General features: G+C 38.8%; 1 protein-coding gene across 1 annotated transcript in view; it reads right to left on the bottom strand.

The window, feature by feature from the left end:
• Positions 1-327: 327 nt before the first annotated feature.
• edil3a (EGF-like repeats and discoidin I-like domains 3a) overlaps positions 328-22,658 on the bottom strand; it is a 111,508-nt gene continuing 89,177 nt past the window's right edge. Inside the window, exons 9-10 of the mRNA XM_079347452.1 lie at positions 13,251-13,406; positions 328-3,154 (exon numbers count right to left, since the gene is read on the bottom strand). Of these exons, the coding sequence (XP_079203578.1) occupies positions 3,005-3,154; positions 13,251-13,406 (306 nt within the window). The 3' untranslated portion in view covers positions 328-3,004. The remainder of the gene's footprint in view (positions 3,155-13,250; positions 13,407-22,658) is intronic.

Raw genomic sequence — 22,658 nt, forward strand, 5'->3', positions numbered from 1 at the left:
ATGATTACTACCCATCATCTCATCCAGCCCAGAGCAGGAAAGCTAATTAATCTCTAAAAAGTCACAGTACTTTAAAAAAAAAAGTTTTTTTTTAGTTTTTTTTTTTAGCGTTAACAAGGTACCTTGACTCTTTACACTTAACTTATAGCCATAAAGCAACAAATCTATACATATTACGTAATGATGCTTACATTTTCAAACAGCCAAACAGTTCTGAGGTGGGTACCCACTGAGACAGATAATGGCATAAAGAATGCATCTTGTATCCAGATAATGAACTAACAGAATAAGTAATCTCTAATCTGAGAAAACACAGCAACCACATCATTTTCACAGATATGTTTTTATTTGTCAAACTGAAAGAGCCTTTTTTTGAAGCAACATCTTTTTTTTTTTTTTTTTAATCTGTACACAGTTTCTCACCCTCCTCTGCAAGCTTCAACCTAATCAGCCTTATTATAGGTACGTTTTCTACATAGTGATTGACACTCAGAGTGAGGAGGTAAGAAATGACATGTGAACAGCAGACACAGAAACACAAAGACAGGATGAGATTCAACTTCTGCTCCCATTTTGAATCTGTGAGATGGAGTTTTACAATGCACAAGACAATTTATGGTGAGTACAAAGTAAAGGCTATCAGATCTTCATGATATGCAACAACAACATAATGTGCCTCTGGACATACTGTACTGATCAAACTCATACATCATGCAAACTTCCTTAAAGCTTTGTAGCAGCCTTCTGACAGGAAGCCAAACAACAAAGACCAATCAAAACAGATGCTGGCCAAGGGTATTGTTATTTGGCATAAACAACTGTCAACACGGAAAACAATCGAGAAAATAAATCTGGGAGAAATAGCCTGTTTATGTTTGTCATGACTGGTGTCCAAGAACATAAAAAATGACACAGATTCTCACTGAAAGCACATTTTTACTTAATGGCAATATCTGGCGTAAAAGATAGCTTTGTCAATGTCATATACTGAACTACAGCGATTCTCTGTAATCTCCTCACTGTGCTTTCATCATTTCATTGTAGAATAAATCCAAAAACACTTGATTCCTATGTGGTTTTATTCATCCATGAAAATAAAAGTGGCACTGTTGTATTTTCATTGAAGTTTTGTCAAAACAATTATTTAGAAAGGCATTAAAGTCCTCAAGATTTGTAAATGTCTGACTTTCTATTTCAGGCTTGGCTGTGATCGCACAACAAAGACATTTTATTCTACAATACAAAATCAATCATTAGTTTAGTGACTGAAAAACTGACGTGAAACACAAAGCACACAAGTAGACGTGGCTCCCTCTTATTGGAGCATTCAAAAGCTTATTGAAAAACTAGACAAGAGAGGAGAACGCTGCAGTAATCAATCAAAAAAAAAAAAGTGAAGGTTTAACACTGCTGCGATACCTCAGGTAACTATTTGCTTCCAGTCATTTAACCAGACAGACATCACTGTTTATTTACTGTATGATACAAAGGAGATCATGCAGTTGGATTTTCAAAAACAGCATCTTTATCCCTTGCAACCTTAACGTATCAAATGAACATGCAGAGCTGTTGTCACTTCTTGTGAAGGACCCTGCACATCTTTGACATTTAATTTCTTTATATCAATAAAGAGCAGATCCCCTGAAATAGAGACTGTCCATATTCAATCCATCTGTACTTTTACTATAGTTCCTCTTTAATGCAGATTTGAGATTATGACATTAGTATTTGTCTTATCTTTGAGATAAGCTCTCATTTCAAAACAACAAAATCAATTAATATTTATCATATATTAAGATAATAACAGAATGCTTCTCAGTATTTTAATATGTGGATGGTATATAAATAATGATCTTACTTACACAGAACAATCTTTAAATATGTGGCCAAAAGTTTTACATTTGTGGGTTTCTGTGATTGACATCTATCCTGAGCTTTTTAATTGATCAAACTTAGATCTCCAAGACAGCACTAAAACATTAAGGAAGGATTTTATGCATCTGACAGCTGACTAAATCTAAATAAATACCAAAAAAATAGAAAGCAGAAACAATAATTCCAAATATCTTAGAAAAAGTGTAGCAATAATTAAAAAGATAAAAAAAGAAAACTCCCAATGAAAGCGTTACAACAATTCAACTAGAGACAGCCTATAAGTCTTAGTGTCAGTGCTGCAGCCCCACATGTTACTGCAGTGCTTGTTTATTGTCGCACATATCAGTCATCCTAAGTTAGCTTTGTAGTGTGTATTAATGTTTCAGAACTATTTAAAAATGCACATAAAAATAGGTCCCTAAATCAAAGCCATTGCTTTCAGGGCGGTTTTAAATGATTTGTCATAATATACATGTATAATTCACGCACCATGCAAATTTTTAGTCTTTTACATATTATACAATAGAATGAATACTGTTTGATTTGATGGAGTAATGCCAGTGTCTGTTAAGGTAAAAGCATGGCTTAATGAAATGTAGTAATTCAAGTAAAAATATATTTGCTAATGTGATAACAGGTGATCTCTTCATTTTATTTTCGACAGATTATCAAGCTCATCAGATGGTTAATCATGGCCAATGAAGCACGGCTGACAGGTTTCACATCTTTGTTAAAAAGTGACACTGTACAATAGCTTCTATGGCAACAATTTAAAACCACAGCAGGACCCCTTACCGACTCCGCCCCAAACTCCACCCATCCCATAATATTTTACAGAAGTTCATTCCATACAGGATGGTGACTCTTGAGAAGAATAAAAAGACAAAGATCACGCCTTAAAGAAGAAACTGAAAAAGACTAAAGTGGACCCAGGGGGCAGGTTTGAAATCATTGTACAAAAAGAACAAACAGCAACCCACCACAACCAAACACATTTTCTTGAAAAATCCATTGGAAATTGATTTCTTTTTACAGGTTGCACAGTTTATTTTTCAGATACTGGGTGAGATAATCCAGTAGGCCACGGGACTGGGGACGATGGCGAAAAAAAGATGGAGCGAAAAGGTCTTCACTCTTCCTCTGTGCATCCGAGAATCTCTACACGCAAAGTGATCCTGCCATACCATGACCAGGGAAGGATCCGGATGTGCCGAGCATAGATGGGTGGATCTATCACATTCTTTCTGTGTGTGTCGTTGTCAAAGTTCCCCTGGAATACCTACAAAAAAAAACAACAACAAAAAAACGTGTTTATATCTGCAATTCAGAAGAATTTCCCCCCAAAAGAAACAACAGGGTTAATTTCAGCGGTCCATTGTGGAAAAGTACCTCAAGTAAAAAATGAAAGAAACCAAAAGCAGTTTTAAACTACGTGACTTTCCAGACTTTTACCTCGAAGGGCGTCACACCTGAGCAGATTCAAATGATGTGCAGCCAAACAGAGGGTCAATTTCAAACACAGCAGTTGAGAGAACAGCCCTTTTTCTTTGCTTTCATACTTCTTTAATTCCTCACACATTAGCACATCATCTGCTTTCCCCTGTGGGAAATTGTTCATTGTTAGCGCGGCACAGCTGGAAGGCCAACCCTCACAATTAGTGACAGACATCTACTGTTGTTTCTTCAGCTTACTGTGGGATGTTATAAGCATGCATCTTACACCTCTTGGCCTGGGTGTCTTTCATCTTTTGTTCCTTTTTTTGACTTTTTCAATAAAAGACAGGCTATGTTGAATGTTGCTGTAAAAGAAAAGCTTTTTTCCCTCCTACAGAATGTTGGCTCGGTAAAACTCACAAAATACTGTGCAACAGCCTCATTTGCATTTTGGATCAACACACCTAAACTGTCGCAATGTAGTTGGTACCGTATCACTCAGGGTAACTATGGCAAATCCAGCTGTATCTAGCTAAACATTAGAGATGTCAAGGGAGAACTCTCAGTTCATGCCAATTCAGTTAAGACCTGTAAAACAACAACAGTTCTCAAAATTATACAAACCAGCACAAAGAGGGTAATATTCCAGATGGGATGTGTGATCTATTGTTTGTTATTAGAAGCTGTGTGATGATGTGTGCTTAAAAGACAACAGAGTGAGGGATATTGAGATGTAATGTATCAACAGGGGCTGCTTCATCAAAGGGGATGATCATTGCAAATTAAACAGACATGATTATGACTGAGTAATTGGGATGTGCTGAGATTCACTGTTGTGTGGAATGGAAAATCAGTGAGCCAAATCCGAGCAGGTGCTGGAGACAGGGGTTGAACTTTTTTAAGTAAAAATGTAAGTATTTTTCTCTGGAGTAATCTTGGCGGCTGGTTTGGATTTAGCCGGTGAAAACATGGTCCTCTGCTCCCTTAATATGAAGTAACGGAGCCAATGCATATGAAGAGAATAATGGTTTAGACATCAACCTTAAGACATGTTAAATGAAGTTCCCAACAGAGAAAAACAATATCTTTGTCTTTTAGACTGGTATTTTATTCTTTATCATGAGCTATGCATGCGTGTCTGTGACCTGCAGTAGCCATAATGAAGTGATTTTACATGATTAATATTCATCCATCTGTGAGTAGTATACACATTTGTAAGCACCACAGTGAAGAAACTTCCACCACAGTTTCTGTACAGAGTGACCTTAATCAGATCCATAATGGACCTGAAGTGGCTGATGAAATCAGGTAAAACAAAAGTTAGAAGAAAATCAATCTTTACCCAACTATCAAAAAAGAGAACTTTATCTTTCCATGTAGACTCTAAGGTTCAGACAAGGAATTGCGTTTTTGTGTTTGCTACCACAAATAATGTAAACTTCTAATTGCTATCATAACCTGTCCATCCTTATAAACATTTAACTATAAGTTAACGTTTCTTTTTTTCCCCATTGCCTCATTGATCAATTGAAAACTTTGTCCTAACAACACTAAGGTTAACAAAAACAATGGTCTCATTAAAGAAATTCATTACTCAAACTCACCTAATGATTTACAGATATACTAGCTATCCAGTAGGAGCTGGACCTTCAACAATATGCAAAGATATGACCCAAAATCTAAAGTCTGTCTTGTCTTTCTTTCGTGTGTGTGTCCATTAATAAACCAGCCCTCATAGAATTCTTTAGTCTGTCATTGTGCTTTCTTGTGACTGTTTTTGCAACTACAACTTAAATCGTGACAGGTGTACCATTTTTTTCAATTTTCTTATTCCATATGTCTAATACAAACAAGCAGAGGCAACCTTTAATCCGACGTTCTTTTTCATCATATTCCTCCTGCAGTGAAAAACCCCCTCAGCCTCGTATCATCATCTGTATTGTAGCACAAAGCTTAGACTCTAGTCAGGCACAGTGTGCATCTGCAGAGAGGCTAACAACACAACATCAAATGTGGATCTGCAGTGTGACATTTCTACCTCTTTCTCTGTATGTCTTAGAGACATAGGAACAGACAGGACTTGAAATGCTTACAATATTCAATGTGTCATTATCTGCTTACATATTCTGACAGAATGCCAAATGTGACTCTCAGTTTTGATATCATACATGCTTTTTGGATCTGTCAAATTAATTTCCAGAGGCTTCTAATAAAATTCATGATAACCAACTCTGATGAGTTTCTGGTTGATTATGTCAGAAAGTTCAGTGAAACATAACTGTAGTTTATGTTTATCACTAAACTGAAGCTCTCTTTATGACTACTTGTTTTTTTTATTCAGTGATTATTAGGTGCTTGCAGGCAGTACACAGAGGCAACACACAGCATGGACAGCTGCTCTTGAGACTTCTAATCAGCATCAAAAACATTCTCATAAATGTCATCATCAATAATAATTAAATGTGTAGGTGCACCTATGAAAGAGCTGGGCCTTCCACCTTTTCTTTAAGGTGCAAAGGGGCTGATTGGATGAAGTTTGGTAATTTTGTTCCACCATCGGGGGGCGACAGAAGAGAAGATCCGACTGAGAGGTTATAAATATGTAAAGTGTTGTTGGCAGAGTGTGCTCCTGTACAAGGTAAACTTATGAAGAGCTTTATTTAGTCCATTGTGTTGGCTATTAACAGCTTATGGCTAGCTTGATTGTCTGTCAACACAAAACACACTGATTTTAAAGGGATACTTCACCCATTTTTCATGAAGCTGTGTATCATTAGAAACATGTGTTTTCCTTTGCTTGAAAGTTTTCTTCATGTGATGCAAAAAGCGTCATATTGCATAGATACAAAGCTTCATGCAAATGGGTGAAGTATCCCTTTAAGTCAAGACTAGCAAACCTCTGTTTGTCAATGTTCTTGGATTAAAAACGATAGGGTCACAAATACTGAGTTATTATTCCTTATCAGTGAGATATGTTGTCATTATCTAAAAGATCTAAATTTATGTGGTTTGATAGGCCAAATGTAGGGATCAAAAGTAAAACTTTCTTCAAAGGACAAACAACCGCATCAATCAAGGAATGAGCCCAACAGAATCCAGTAAAAAAATTCCAATAAAACAGAATTCAGAATTGAAGGACTCTTTTATGATCCCGCCTGAGACAACACAGAAAGCTTTTTTTTTATTGTGCAAGCACACAGACCTGACTGATACAAGGACATTTTTAGTTTTGTGGATACTCCTCCCCCCAGTGGCCAACAATGAAACTGAGAGTGAAAAATAGCCTTGATGCTATAGACCCGCTAAAATACAGAAATACAAACGTTAGTAATACATGTATAAATATAGAGATAAATCAATTCCCCATAAATATATGTACAGTAATATTGCTGATCGTTTCATATTTGCCAAGTCTTTAAGAAACTACATTTTGTAACTCTGATCTCAATTGATGGGATTATGGTTTATGATTTCTAAAAACCAACAAAGACTAAGCGCTCCAAATCTCCAGACCACCCTGAGTTGACCTATACTTTTCACTTTTTATTATATTTCAGAATTTCAACATTTCTCATTTGGAAGTGAGAAATGTGACACTTTCAAGAGTGTTACCACAACTGTAATGTGTCAACCAGGGCCCATAACTGCACAGTATAACAGCAGGAGAGGAAAATCCTCGCAGCAGCAGCTGATTGAAATATGACAGCAATCTTGCCTGCACTGTGTGGGAAGCCACACAATGTCAGAGGCTATGTCTCTAAAATAAAATAAAGTGTCTGGAGTAGGATATGTGATGGTTCACAATAAAAGGAAAAACTTTAATGCTGGAAAAAAGGAAAAGGGATTAGAAAGCTGAACAAAATATATTCAACAACAAATTATTAAAAATCCAGGAAAAGTCTGCAAATTAAGACATTTCATGTAGTTTTGACACATAATATATATGCACTTGCACATCCTTTAACTAGATAATTTGTCTGTACAGAATAGGAGGAGCCATTATCCCACTTTATGAACATGTCTTAACATCTTCTGATGTTTACCCCCAGAATTTAACTCATTGTTGTCTGTAAGCTGCTGTATGTCATTTAAGACAATGAACAATTATTGAATCTCTGTAGTCTTTTCCCTCTGTGTAACTGTTTCGATCCTGGAAAATATGGACAAACAAAAACATGGTTCACTTCTGCTGCTCATATAAGATTAGTGTCAGGACATCAGTCAAGAAGCCTTCAAGTCGCCAAAAGCAAAAAGGAGCAGAAGTAGTACTTTATTTTTGTGTTCCTTCACAATTTCTCCCCTCCAATACATCAACCAGCTGGTGGCTGTGTGGTTAGTTTGTGTGTGTCTCATGTACAGAGTCTGTTCTTGAATCCGACCTGTCGCTCCTTTTACACATGTTGTTGCCCAATTGACCTCTCCCTGATTTAGCTAGTACAGCGCTTTTCTACTCAACTAATTCCATTCACACACATTCACACAATTCGGGGTTAAGTGTCTTGCCCAAGGACACATCGGACATATTGCATGCAGGAGCTGGGGATCAAACCCTTGACCTTCCGATTGAGAGACGGCGACTCTACCAACCCACAATGAATTTGTATTAAAGTTATATTTATTACCTTGAAAAAATTAACGAATATAAAGATGAATTATATACTGACCGATAAAGGTGTAACCTGAAACTTAAGATTCTTATGCCGGCTCTTTTTACAGAACATTTATGCTCAAGGGCAATCCTGTAACTATTGAGTTTACATTACATTTCAATGTTACAATGTTACATTTCATTCTCATTTTCGTTTCATTTAACAGGTAAGGAGCGTGAAGAACACACCAAAAAAATTAATAAACCAGGCATGCATTTACTTAAATGTTTGAAAAGTTGCCCTTTTGTGAGATTCCACCCCCCTCTGCACTTTCCCTGTTAACTTTCACAAAACAAGGTAATAAGATGCAAATTGAGGGTAAGTGTTTCCAGTCTCAACAAGAACATTAGAAGCCCCACTTTGTGTTGGGACCAAGAATGTCAAACCTATCCTTCAAAATTGCTTCTCCACTCCTCCCTCTCCCTTCTGTTCCCGTTTTCACTGTTGTCCTTGCTGTCAGTGTCTTGATGCTTTATTGCTCGGCCCCCAGATTTCTCATATTGTATACAATGCATCACCCAGTAAAGTGGAACTAGCAGCACTTTGTTTTTTTAGAGGAGACAAACACAACGCTATCCATATAGGGTCAGAGTATGAAGTGTCACTTTTATCATCAGAGATGAGACTCTAACAACGCATTCTGAATAGCTTCCTAAATATTGCAGGAGAGGGGGAGGTGGATGTTCCACTTCTTGCTCATCTGTTACTGGATCACATTAACAGATAAGTGGAGTGTAAAGATGTGGGAGGACTGAGCAATAATATTGATTCTGATTTTTCAAATGGCCCAACATATTAGCTTGGATGACCTCCGCTTCTGCTGCCCTTATCAACATGGTGGATATTTCATGACTTAACCATTTATTATGACATTCTGGCAATCAGAAACATATTTCGATGTCGATGTCATTGTTCAAGTAATCCCAATTTGGATAAGACACACAAAACCTATGAACTGCCATTATATTTATGTTATTGTTCCCTAAAGGTTTATAGCAGACATTTTGTACATTTTCAAGCGTTAGACAACCAGCACACTCCTGCTCTTGGTTTGTCCTATAAAGTTTCAGCACCATACTGTAGGTGCTGTCTTAGTTGGTTCTACAACCAACTTTCATAACCTGGCTCAAGGGCCATGGCGAATGTGATAAAGGACACCAGTTTAAATTGCAAATAATGATTTATTAGTATATATCCAAGAATGACCACAGCACAAAAAAAACATGTAGTTGATGTCAGTGTGTGTGGTCGAGAGAGAGAGAGAGAGAGAGAGAGAGAGAGAGAGAGAGAGAGAGAGAGAGAGAGAGAGAGAGAGAGAGAGAGAGAGAGAGAGAGAGAGAGAGAGAGAGAGAGAGAGAGAGAGAGAGAGAGAGAGACATCCACCCTGGGTTCAGGCTTTTAAGCCCTCAGAACCACCGGCCCAGGTACTGTAGCTACTTTAATAGCAATAACTGTGCTTAGTTAAAATGACTGAATCTGTACTTTGGCTTTCCAAAGAAGAAGACATATTAGATTGTATTTGTTTCAATCCAGCAATAACAAATAAACAAAAAGCAATACAGCTTATTTGAAACGAGGCTGCCACCACAGACAAATCTGAGCCTGCTGTACCTGACCCCTGTTCCCAAAAACTAGAATAAAATTCTCAGCCCCCTGTCTGGTAGAGCCAATTGGTTTTATTTGTGCCAACTACTTGCAACTGACATAGTTTCACTTTGTCACCCCCAAGTATAATTATTTTATCCAACAATCGACACAAGTGTATAGCACCCATTTGTCTCAGTGTGTCTTGAGACTGACCCAGGAGCCACAACTCTGCTCCAGACTATTGATTTTTCTGCCGTCAGAGTCTGGGGTCTGCATTACCAAGGGATGCCTTGTATGCCTCTAGAGAAACAACTGCCTGTGCTCCATTATTTAAGCCTGCTGCACAGGTTAAGGCAGCAGGTCACTCAGATCTCTCCTCTCTCTTTCCTCGTCTACCCTGTGCCGGGCGTTGTGAAACCGGGAAGTTTATTGAAAGGTCAAGAGTAGTCTTCAGCTTAAAGGAGGCAGAATTACTTCTAAGAGGATGGTAACATGTTCATTAGTAGACTCTTCTAATCTTGAAGTGCATTAAACCATGCAGCCAACCTTTTCTACCCTCTCAGAAAGGAAATATGATTATTAGCAGTTAAGTCTTAAGACAATTGTAGTCACAGTTTTCTAACATCCAGTTACCCTCTGACCCGGATGGAATTGAAGGCTCTAATGACCAATTAACCCGGTGTCATCAGAACGAAACACTATTAAACATAAATCAATTACTTTTGTGCTTGATTGCCCCCATCAACTGGCTGTGTAAATATTGACACCAGGGATAGAGCAGTAGAGGAAGGACTAGCTAAAGTAGCGACCCAGGTGTGGAGAGGGTGCACATGTGGGAATGCAGCCGAGTCAATGTGTATAATTATGGAATGCATCCAAGTTTAATTATGTTTAAACAAAGGACTCTGTCGTTACTTGACTCGGTTACGAGAGCAGAACACCAGTATTTGTGTGTAAAGGAAAGGCAAACAAGGCACTCGATGGATTTCTGTAGAGGGGCACTGTTGTGTGTGTGTGTGTGTGTGTTTGTGTCTGTGTGTGCCCTGCTTTGACAACATCTGTATTCTGACACAGCCTCCTCTCTCAATCTAGATCTAACTGCCTGCAGCCTCAGCCACACAGGAGCTGGAGGGGGGAGCTGAGAAGAATACTTACAAGCCTCTACCTCTGTGCCCCAACCAGACACCCAGACACACACACACAAAATCACACACAAGTTAGCAGTATATCCCTGCCAAGTAAAGCATTGTGGTGTGGCAGGAGGAGCCTCGGGACTCCAACAGCCAAATGTGTCCTCTAGCATTATAATGGCTGCTTCAGCTGACTGAAGGGGGAAAACACCTTGAAGAATCATACATCTGAACGGCCCCATGGCTCCTTCAGGGGACACACTGATTGACATTCTAAGAAGCCTCACCAAACACGCCTGACACTAATATCAAGGACACACACGCGCACTGACTAGCTATCTTTGCTTTTGCTCAGAATTATGCAGCATTAACAACAAAGGGATTTGCACCAGTTCTTCTCGAAAAAGGCTTGTCTCTGGTTTAAACACATTTTTTATAACCACAAGTATGGCTTCACAAAAGTGCTACTTTCCAGTCATTTCCAAACAAATGAGATTTAAAAATAAAACATCAAATCCCGAGATGTCACAAGTACTTTTCTCTCCATTGCTTTGCTATCTCGGATCATGCCAGGCCTTCAGAGTCCTCCAGTGTTCAGAATTGGTTTTGCTTGAGTGAGAATCATGCTGAGCGCTTAGTGGCCCGTATCCAAAGATCATCACGAGTGTGCAAATTATAAACTCTGCAAGCGAGGAATCAGAATGGCAGGAATGGAAAAATATTTCCGTGCATTGGCTGCTGCACTGATCCTGTAACACGTATAAAAGCATAGATGATATCTGGCTATATAGAGGGGTTTTGTTTGCCCAAACAAGGTACTGTATCATATTTCAACTTAAGGTTAACAACATTGAATCCAAACAACAACAAAAAGGAGCCTTGCTTACAGATAAATAATCCATTTGAAGAGCAGGTGAGGTTACAGCATGACCTCTACAAGTCAGACATCAGTGTCATGACTGTGGGTCTATCAGAGCTGATGTTTTTATGTGCACAGTTAGCGATGCTAGATATCTTCAGATTTAGAAAAGCTATCCACAAAGGCTTCAAGCCAAAACGTGATTCTGAAAAAGGCTCTTTATTTTAGGTAGAATGACTTACATTTGAACCAGTTTGCTTGCCTTCCCAGTTAAAACATAAAAAGGCCACACTGGGCCAGAATGGAAAGTTAGAAGAAGGACTGACTGGCTGCTGCTGTTTACAGAGAAGCCAGTACTTCAACTAAGCATTTTTCCTTAATGTCTGATGATGTAGTTAGATTATTTTCTGGTTGAATTTGATGGATATCTAACATATTGCTCCATTAATGGACAGTTTTGTGTGATATTTAATGTTATTTCTGTCAAAACATTTGGCCACAAAACGCTATTTTTTTAAATTTTGGATTGTGCACATAAATCAACATATCAGCAAATGGCATATATGTAAATGGCAGAATTAGCACAAAAGCTTAATACGTTGAATAGATGAAACTTAAATATAATCATCTATATAATAAAGTAAAACACAGCTTGATTACTTGCACTTCTGCAGGGTTTGGCATTTTTGGCAATTTGCATTCTTGGATTCTACTAGATCTTGGTTACTTGATGTACCAAATCCAAGACATCCCGAATGCATGGATATGCAGACAAAGCAGGCTTATCTGTTCATGACACAGCACAGAGAGAAGTAGACAACCTCTCTTGTGACCGGTATCTGAAAGACAAGAGGCTTCAGCTCTCGCAGTTACCCTGTGCCTGCAGCTCTCCTGATATCAGCACAGAGGCTGTAGCAGGCCTGCACTGTCTCTGTTGTCGTGGGCGATTGGAAGGGACATGCACTCTGTTGAAGGACCGTAAACAAGATTTTCAGCAGAGCACTGGCCAGAGCAGGTTGACAGCACAGTCTTATCTGATGCTAAACCACAGAGAGGCAGTAGGACAAACCAGGACGGCTCAGTTTGAGCAATAGATAAAGGGGAATGGAAAGACGAAACAGACGAGTCCCCAAATAGATATTTAATGCTGAAAACTTTTTGACATTTGCCGTTTTGTATGTTGCCTGCTTTTGCTTTTTGTCCTCCAAGTGCATTTTACTTTTATCTTCCCAGAATGCCGCTTTCTATTGTTGTGTAATGCATAATTCAACACTTACTCTTACCGACGTACAAAGTGCACAAAGACATGCATTAATTATTCCATTGTATATTCTAGTATGTTTTCTTTCTGAGCATGACAAAAAAAAGACAATTTAATAGTTGATTAACAGTTCTGTAGTTGGTTTGTTGGATCTGTCTTAACCACACTGTTGGTAAATTCTGCCGCCAAGGGGCTCAATATCTAAACAATTACAAAAGATGACATTGAGGCTGGGGAGGAATCATGGGAGTGATTCGCTCTACTACTCCAACCCCCACCAAGAAAACAACAAATTGAGTAACCTTAGTTAAGACGAATGGTCTGTTTAGTCACAGCAGAGCATACAGCAACAGTACAGTTTCCACTGTAACAATTATTGTAGATATTTTAGTGTAAATATTTTACATATCACATCATTAACATGCATGTTACTTCTGTATATTATGGCCTCTTACCTTGTCCTTTCCCTGTTTCTCATCTTGATACACTTTCCATCGCTCGCCATCATTACTGTACGCCACTTTGTATGAGCCAACAAACTGGACGTGCCCAAAGTCTTTAGCTCCCTGGGTGATTACGCCAGTGACCTTTGTAGGCACCTGCAAGTCCACCTAAAAAAAGGAGCAGAGAAGAATAGAGTTTAATAATAAATAATTTCTAAAGCAACTTGTTTTTCAAAAGATGTGAGAGATGCAAACTTTTCTCTAACTAGTCAGCATGTCTTTTTTTTCTACCGATTTCATCAGAGGATTTACGTATAAAGACAGTGAGTGCAAAAAGTCAGTTTCAATTATTCACAGAAAATTGAACAGCAAGGGAAAGTCCACAACCTCGCCTCAGCACAACAGAAAGCGCATGCAGCAGCAGCTTGCGATGCAGACTGCTCCATTTGGGTTAATTTTTTATAGGTTCCAATTTGTTTCAAGCAATTTACAGCGCAAGGGTGCTAGGCAGTAAACACATAAACTGTTACTTCTATTGATGTTGGATTCAATTATGCTTCATTATCTTAAAAATAGTACACAGCTCTGTTGGGCTGAGATTCAAAATGTAGTTGAGCCGTTTCCCCAAAAATGCATAAAAACAAGAAAAGTGCTTTAGCTTTATCACATTTACCGGATTCACTCTGTTTCAGGGAATACACTTTGCCATTACCTGTAAAACAAGTTGAGCTTTTTCGAGGTAAGGTTTTGCACTGTTAATTATGTAAATGAATAATACATGTGAACAATCTCAAGTGGAAGCAAAAAGGAGGGCGTTGCTTACTTAAATGGGCCATACTGTGCAGCTCAGAAGTACAACCCACATTCAAATACAACATGAAGGTTGTAAAAATATTTCCTACTGATGTTTCTTGAGAATTAAGCATTGAGTTATGCACAATATAAGTGTTTATTCTATATATTAAAGAATAAAGAAAAAACAAACATCTGTCTCTGAAGCGCATTAAGCCAACGATCCATGTTTGCTATTTCTACAACTGCAAGTGTAAGAGACTCCAAATTAACTCAGTTATGTCAACACAATTATCATTTGTATTTTACCTTTTTAAGGAGTGTTTATTCTATCATCTTAAATATATACATAACTATTTGCTAGCACTGCCTTGTGTATGTAGCATCATGAAATTGCTCGTCATAAGCTAATGGTCAAGTCTGTCTCATATATAAAGTCAATCTACAAATTAGCATTATATTGCATCAATACAGGATGGAAAACAAGGTGTAACTTGACATTTTTGTGTCATGAGGGAGAAAGTGGAAAACATTAAGGAGCACAAGCAGAACTAGAGAAAAACCTTAGCATGCAGATTTATTCCCTCTGCTGAATATACACAATACAGAGACAACCATACATCACATTAATAGGCTTGGTCATAGGCCAACATACACAGTGCCAAACCACTCTGACAAAGGAAAATAGGGCCCTGTGTAGGTAAAAGAAATAGGCAAACACATGCTTGAGTTACGACTGAGCATGAGTTACGACTGAGTTTCATTTCACAACACCACTGTGCGTCTCAGCACGTTGCACTGAACTGCAATATGTTACAAACACGAGAGCATTGGTTCGCATGAGCTCACTTCGAGTTTCATTGCTCGCAAGTTTTAAACACTACGAGAGCTTCTTTTTTCCCCTCCTTGCTACAATAAGAATTAGGACTGCTCTCTTCTCACAGTCGGTGTAGCCCCTGGCAGGCTTGACCTGAGTCTTTGCGTGCACAAAGGGAACTCACTGCTCTCGAAAAAGCATTCAAGTAGATAATCTCCCTGTTCTCCATTTGGGAGATGTTAAGCAAATGAAAGTAGAACAAAATGCATTTAATTTTGCATGCTGATAAAAATAAAGAGTATTTGGTTAAACATTGTGACTTTCTTTTCTTGATTTGCTTGTTTGCAAAGTAATGCCTCTGAGCGTCATATATATATATACAGTATATATATATAATATATATACACACACACACACCTTTAAAGTACAGCTCTTACAGCAGCCATAATTTCAACACAACCTCAGAGATAAAGAAGGCCACGGAAAACAGGTGACAGGGGCTGTTTGGTTGATTTAGAGGAACATGGCACCTTGCATTGTGAGGCTGTGATTATGCTCGAGTTGGAGAATGTTGAGGCAATCTTGTTCTACCCAAGCAGTCAAGTCTGCCATGAAAACAAAGGCAGGCTTGAAGGGGAACCTGTAATTGCCGTCACAGGTAGCGGTCAAAAAAACACAACCGCCCCCAGTGACGCCGGCTCTCAACACTTTGATGGCCCAAACCAAATTAGGGAGCGAGATAAGCTTGTTAAAGCAAGGCCGCTCCCCAAGTACCCACCATTTGTTCTTGTCTTCCATCACACTCTCGCAACCCCGTTCCTTCCTTCATGAGCTGCTCACCCAGCCAAACTATGTGTGTGTGCGTGTGTGGAGTCTCTGCAGCAATCTCTGCATGCTCGTGGCATAGATGTTCCAAAGGAATAAAACATGAGAATCAATTTTAGGATTTTGCTTGCTGTGTCTGAGACTAAAAATGAGATCTGTGTGGCTCCAATCTAAGCTTCCAGTTTCCCCAACAATAAAGCTGCACATTGAAACGTGAGAGAGGGTCAATTATTTATTTGTTTATCTCTTTGATGTCAGCAAGCGAGGGTGCAACATTTTTGCACTTCTGCCAGACAAACATTTGTCTGTTCTGCTCACTAAGACATGAGTTGGCGTGCTAATCTTGTGTCCTTATTTGAATTGGCTTCGCACATGTAGGATATAAAGATTACTGCATTGAGATTCAGCTTCATGAGGAGCTGAAGGAGGCCGTTTTCTTTTTTCAAAAATACACCATGTACATGTATTGAATCCTGGTTACATTCTCCCTAATTTTAATGCATGTGTTGAAGACTCATTTAATCTTCAAAGCCTGCTGGAGAGATATAAATGTGTGTGTGTGTGTGTGTGTGTGTGTGTGTGTGTGTGTGTGTGAGATCTATACTTTCTTTGCACTCTGGGAGGTCACAGTGGATTTGAATTGCATACACGAAAAGAAAAGTCAGCCATGAGGAGGACACTGCTACGGCCCATCAACCTCACGACAGGGAAGCTATTATTAAAGCTTAAATCTGGGGTATGCACTCAGAATCAACCATGTTTTACTGCGCTTCTCTCAGTAGGAGGACTTTAAAATAAATCTACAGCAGGTTATCATATCATATGTTGGAACACCCCAACAGACCATCAAAACTTGCTGTATAAATTTCATTTGATAAATTTAGCCATATCAACATTATGACAGCCATTAACTTTTAACTTTTTGAGATCAATCACACATCTAAACCACATTGACTGTACACATGATGTCAATGTTGTTTTATGAAGCCCCTCAGTGTGTTTTGGGCCATATTAGTGTGAAACTCACCAAACTCCTGTTTGCCTGAACTTTTTCATGAGGTATGAAATTACACCTCTGTGCTGCAGTAACCCATCTATCTTCAAAAAAAAAAACAGTCTCAAATAGCTCCCCTAAAATGACTAAAAAGTGAAGCATGATGGGTGGCAATTTCCAGACAGATGGCTCACTGAGTACAGCACTTCTCTACAGAGTGCAAAGAAAAGCCTGTTGTTTGTGTCATGACACCTTTCTGGGTTTAAAAATGTGTCTTTGCACACACAGGTGAGCTTGCAAAGCTTATTCTATGAGAGGAACCAGGTGTCTTACTGAGCTTGAAATACTGTATGGCAACTTTTTTTTTAAATTTCCTGTGAGAAAGCACATAGTCACCGAACAAGAAGTGTAAATGAGCAAATAGGGCACAGCTTACTTCCATTCTATTAAAGCAATTACATCAGTCCAAAAAATATTATATGAAAATTGTATTGATTTACTTTGGGCCTACAGGGATTTAAAGACTCTGGCTGGATCTCAAGTCCCTTATTTGCAGTCTCCTTGGTCCTCTGCCGAACCGGAAGTAGTTCAAGAGCCACCATGGTGAGGATCGTTCCAAAGCTCTTATAGTGAACGGAGGAGAGAGGATCGAGGAGCAAGAAAGCAGATCCGAGGAGCGATGACTGAGGAGACACGAGAGCCGACTTCACGGAAGTCTTTTCACTGACAGACACGCCCCTTCTCGTATATCACTCAGTGATTGGACGCTGCAGAGGATCAGACTTCAGTGAAACTTCTCAACATGAGCAGAGTTTAATACCGGAGAAAAGACGGACATTACAAAGACGCTAAACTGACATTTAAACAGATGATGAACATCAGTGAGTTTGTAAAGAGTCGGTCTGTGATGATGTGATGCTCTTTCGTTAATGTTAACAGACAAACAGTAAGGTCCTTTACCTGCTTTTGTAAAGTGTCTCGAGATAATGCCTGTTATGAATTGACGCTATACAAATAAAGATTGATTGATTGATTGATTGATGAGCTGGGATTAAAAAGAGTCTGACATGAACATTAACAACCAAATATGAAGCTCTATAACTTCTATCTCATCAATACATCCTTCATGTTCTGTTCATCATCCCTCACATTACATTCACACTTATTTAGATTCTAATCAATCATTTTCAGTATTCCTGACACATAAATATCTGTTTATAAAATACAGAGTTTGTTGTTGAAATACAGGCTAGGTTAAGTCAAAACTGTATTATAATAATAAATCATAAATAGACAATTCAAAATGAAATCTTTTAGTCAGTAGAAATTGTCCTTTTGGTTATGAGTTGGCAGGTTGTTCTTCAGGTGTTTGTTATCAGGTAAAGAGACTAAACACTGAACTTTTACTAATGTTTGCTTATTATTGCTGTCTATTGGTGGTGGTGCTCAATAAGGCCCTGTGAACAGCTATCTTTTTTTTTCTGGGCAGATAAGCACTGGCTGTGCGCTTGGGAGTGTGTGCATGAAGCGTTTGTTTGCTGAGAAGAAAAGCACTGTACAGACACTCCCTGTGTCGGACATCGGCAGTGTCTTTTTTCAGTTGTTGTCAATGGGTAGAGAGCGTTTGCTGCAAAAAGCAGCCAGCTGGTCGAGAAGCGCAGCGTCCAGCGCCTTTCTTACAAGCGCTCTGCTGTTTTTGTGCGGCTGCTCCGAGCGCTCAAGTTGAAAATCAGTCACAGGCGCTCTTTTCAAAATGTATATTTCCTGTATTTTAGCCTCCTACGGATCGCATCTTGTACCCACATTGTCTTTGCTCCGTACCTGCTTGGTTAAAAAATGATCTAAAATTTATTAACATGCAGTAGAAAGTAACAGAGAACAGTGTCAGTCATACAGTGGCCAATGTCAACTATCTGTTGCCATAGAGACAGGACAGACCTGCAGAGCTTTTCTTCTCAGTGCACAAACTTTTCTTGCACACACTCCTGTGAGTACAGTCAACACTTTTCTGCCTGAAAAAAAAGACATGCTAGGTGGACACGGGGCCTATTAAGTACTTTTTACTGCATGTTATATACTATATTTGAGATCATTTTTCACCCGACCCGACACAGAGCAAAGAGCATGCAGGTACAAGTTTGTTTGTTTTCAAACAGTGCACATGAGTGCACGCTGGGGGAGGAGACGGGAGGCCGATGAGGGCCTATACATAAACCCGTAGCCCCGGGCCTACGACCAGGTTAAATCAACACTGCTGATTGAACACATACATAGCACACACTCACAGCATGATCTACCTTTTGGAAGGAGAGTTTCCAGCAGGCGCTGTGATGTAAGAAGATACAAATGTCAGCTGAGCATTCACATAGAGAGAGAGGAGAAAATACACACAGTCTGAAGAGTCATTTGGTTACATTACTGCGGATTGTATAAGCAATGTCATAGAATCCCTTCATGTCTGCATCATATTGCATCATAATGACTAGTCAGTGCAGCAGGAACAACATTCAGGGATGCTATCACACATGTACAACCATCTTCTTAAATTGATGGGTACATTTAAAGAGCTGGATGTGAAATATGAGACACATGCATTCTGCTGTTCCTTATGGAAAGACGGTCCTACATGGAGATCGATGACTCTCTTTAACTGTTTATCACCAGACTCAGCTGGTTGGCTGGCTCCGGCTCATGTTACAGCCAAAATGCTGGTGATACAAAACCAGTGAATAGCACTCTTGCAGTGACTCACAGTAAGTCGCACAATGTTGGCAAGCCTACAAATTTAAAAGCCAAACAGTTTTACTCCTCCCTCCCTCCCTCCCTTCCTCTCTCTCCTCCTCTTCACTCCAGTTCTTGCCAACACACTTTTATCTTTACAGTAGGCATCCCTAATGTGCTTAAACATATATTAAATAACACAGACAACACTAAGCCTTCTGAAAAGACCAAAATGGATTTCTGAACAAACAAGCAAACAAACACAATGCTCATATTGCAGTCAATTATTTTTAACTACAGTGGCAGTGTGACTTCAGGATGGCAATCTGCTGGTTGGTCCATCAGTGCCCAAAGAGATATCATTGGTGATTTGTGGTGCACCACAAGCAGATCTAATTTTTATTTTATCCAGTGAAATACATCAAAATTTAGGGGTCTGATAGGTTCAAAGTTGTTGGTCCCTAGTGGAGAATTTCGACAGACTTTGATGATCTTCAGATGTTTTGTTGTGCTACTATGATCGAATGTATGGTTTAGAATTGAAATGTCTTGACACCTTTTGAAATGGTGTATTGAAATGTGTAAAAGCCATCAATATGACTTGCTGAACCAAATATTAAAATTTAGACAGCATCTTATTGTTTTCAAATTGAAATAATCAAATACTTTGGTTAGCCAAGAACTTTCAAACAAAAGACATTAGCTTCATGTGAACTTTCACCAGACTAGCTAGCAAACCCACAAACCTTTGACCTGCCAATCACAGAAGTGTGAGCATTAATTTGTCAGCATGTTAACATGCTGACAACATTTAACAACTATAGCTTCAAATAACAACTCTGTCCTATATCCCATTATTTAGTATTGGATGAAAGGCGCAATCTAAGAGATTACATTTGAGGTTCATTTTATCATTTCGGCTGTGTCTGAAAAACACTCATTACTAAGGATTTGGGTGTTTAGCATGTTAAAAAAGGGAAGACGTGGATAATGTTTTTGAAACTAATGTATGAAGCAAATGTTGATAACCATGGTATTATTTCATTTTTATTCTGTTATCAAAAATAACGGACAACTTTGTATTGATAAAGTTAAAAGTTTACAACAAAAAGTACAGCATCTGTAGAAACAGCAAGTTGCAAACTGTGTCAACATGATTGAAGTGAGGAACTCAGATCCATGGGTATAAAAATGGTCTTGACATTGCGCTAGTGGAGGACTTTGAGGATTTCACACTCTGTTAAATGTTCAATGTAACGAGACGTTCGGTGAAAACTTAATGTTAAATTCAAAAGTCATCCGTCTCCCTGGTGATTGTGTCTGAAATCGAATCTATAGTTCTTGCTTGAGGGAAAATAATACTGTCTGTTTGGATATTATGCAAGTCGTTGAACGTGAAATGATTTAATGGTGCATGATGTTCCCTTCGTAACAAAGATGATGCAGGTTTTAAAAGGTCTTAGAAAATAGGTGAGTTAAAAATAAAGCTGTTTATAAGTCTGCCTGCTGCACTCACGACTCATCATAGCTCACTCCCCTCTCCTGCTTCTCACAAGGTATATGAAATATTCATATCAAATTCTCACACGTGTGCGCACATACACACAAACACTCTCTGCACATAAAAAAATATGATGTGGTTCACACGCAACAACAAAAAAGGAATAGAAAATATTTGATCATATTTTTACAATATAAAAATATCCTGATATTAATCAAGCTGTTTTCTGCAGAGCCCCTCAAATTTAGAAAATTCTGATTAATCTGTATACGGTAGCATCCAGCATGAAGCCTTGCATCTTAAGCGCAGTCCACACTCTCCTGGGTGCAGAACGTAAAGATGTCTGATTTCAATGTAAGGATGTGAGAGGGGGTTAGTCTGCTTGTCAAGAGATGGCTTACAGATACTCTAAAACCATAGTTACACATGCACAACACTCTGGACCCAATCTGTGCCGCACTGATTTAAGCTCAAGCGCCTTTACTTCTGAAGATTCCTGCAGATCCCATGATTACAGCAGGAGCTGCTACAGACTCATGAATCACTCAGCCTGAGATGAAACAGATAAATGCATCCTACGTTTGCTGACAGGGAGTGAGAGGGACAGAGGTAGAGAGAGGGAGATGGCGATGATGTGGAGTTGAAGGATAAGATGGCTGCTATGGATAATGAAAGTGAAACATTACACAGGTTCGAAGCAGACCTGTATTACTAGAAGGGACGGGAAGCTTAAAACCAGCCAATTGAATCAGGAAGCAGATGGACTTAGCATCCCTTCCATAACTTAATTGAGAAGCTAATTGAATCAGCATACAAGCTGCAGGGAAAGTGAATAGGATAGAGACAAGAAAAAGCCCCATTGGACAGGATTAAAATGAGGCTCAGACGATAATGCCTTAATGAAATTAACATCAGGCATGTTTGAATTTGAAGTAGATATCTTTTCGAGATTCTTTTTCAAATCTTTTATTTTTTTTCAAGATGACTGAATTTGCAAAAGCTACAAGGCACCATTTTATTAACCAAAATGCTCAGCTGTATTTATGTTTATTCAAATCAGAACATTTTTGGAGATTTATTTTAATAGAAAGGTGTCTCTAACTGGGGCATCTAGAAGTTTGATATTTAGTATTAGACAGGTTCCAACTGACATACTTCTCCATAAAAGTCTGATAATGGCCCCCAACCGCCACTCTTAATATGATTTTCAACTTGCCAAGTGTTATAATCATGCACACACTGCACTAAGATAAATGGTGCAAATTTGATCTTGCCTCTCTGAAACTGGCCAGTACATCTGGCGACACCAGAGCTTGCTGAGCAATTTGCAGTCATGGTTACATCTGTTGTTTTGGCTTACACGATTTACATCAGTGAGCAGGACTAGAACTCAGAAATATTCAACACATTTTGAAAAAAGCCCAGGAAACCATGCTATTATTCAGACACTACATTTAGCACTGATTTATATCTAATAATGTTCATGGGAATTTATTGGAACCCATTTTTATATTCGATATGGTTGTCACGTAAAATCCTTCAAAGACTGAATTAAGGGGCTATTTTCATGCACATAAGTGTAGTTGCAGCCAAACATCCTGAAGACATCCTGAAGCCTGAGTTCATACGTTTAATCTTTTTTTTCCCCTGCATCACAGCTGTGTCTAAATGGTTGTGTGCTTCTCTCTGATTGCAACAGAAAACACCAGGAGAAGCTGTCGCTCTGACACTGTTTCTTTAATCAGTTCAGCAAGAAAAACTTGGCTACTA

Source organism: Symphodus melops (assembly GCF_947650265.1).
Source record: "Symphodus melops genome assembly, chromosome: 1".
NCBI classification, from domain to species: Eukaryota; Metazoa; Chordata; class Actinopteri; order Labriformes; family Labridae; genus Symphodus; species Symphodus melops.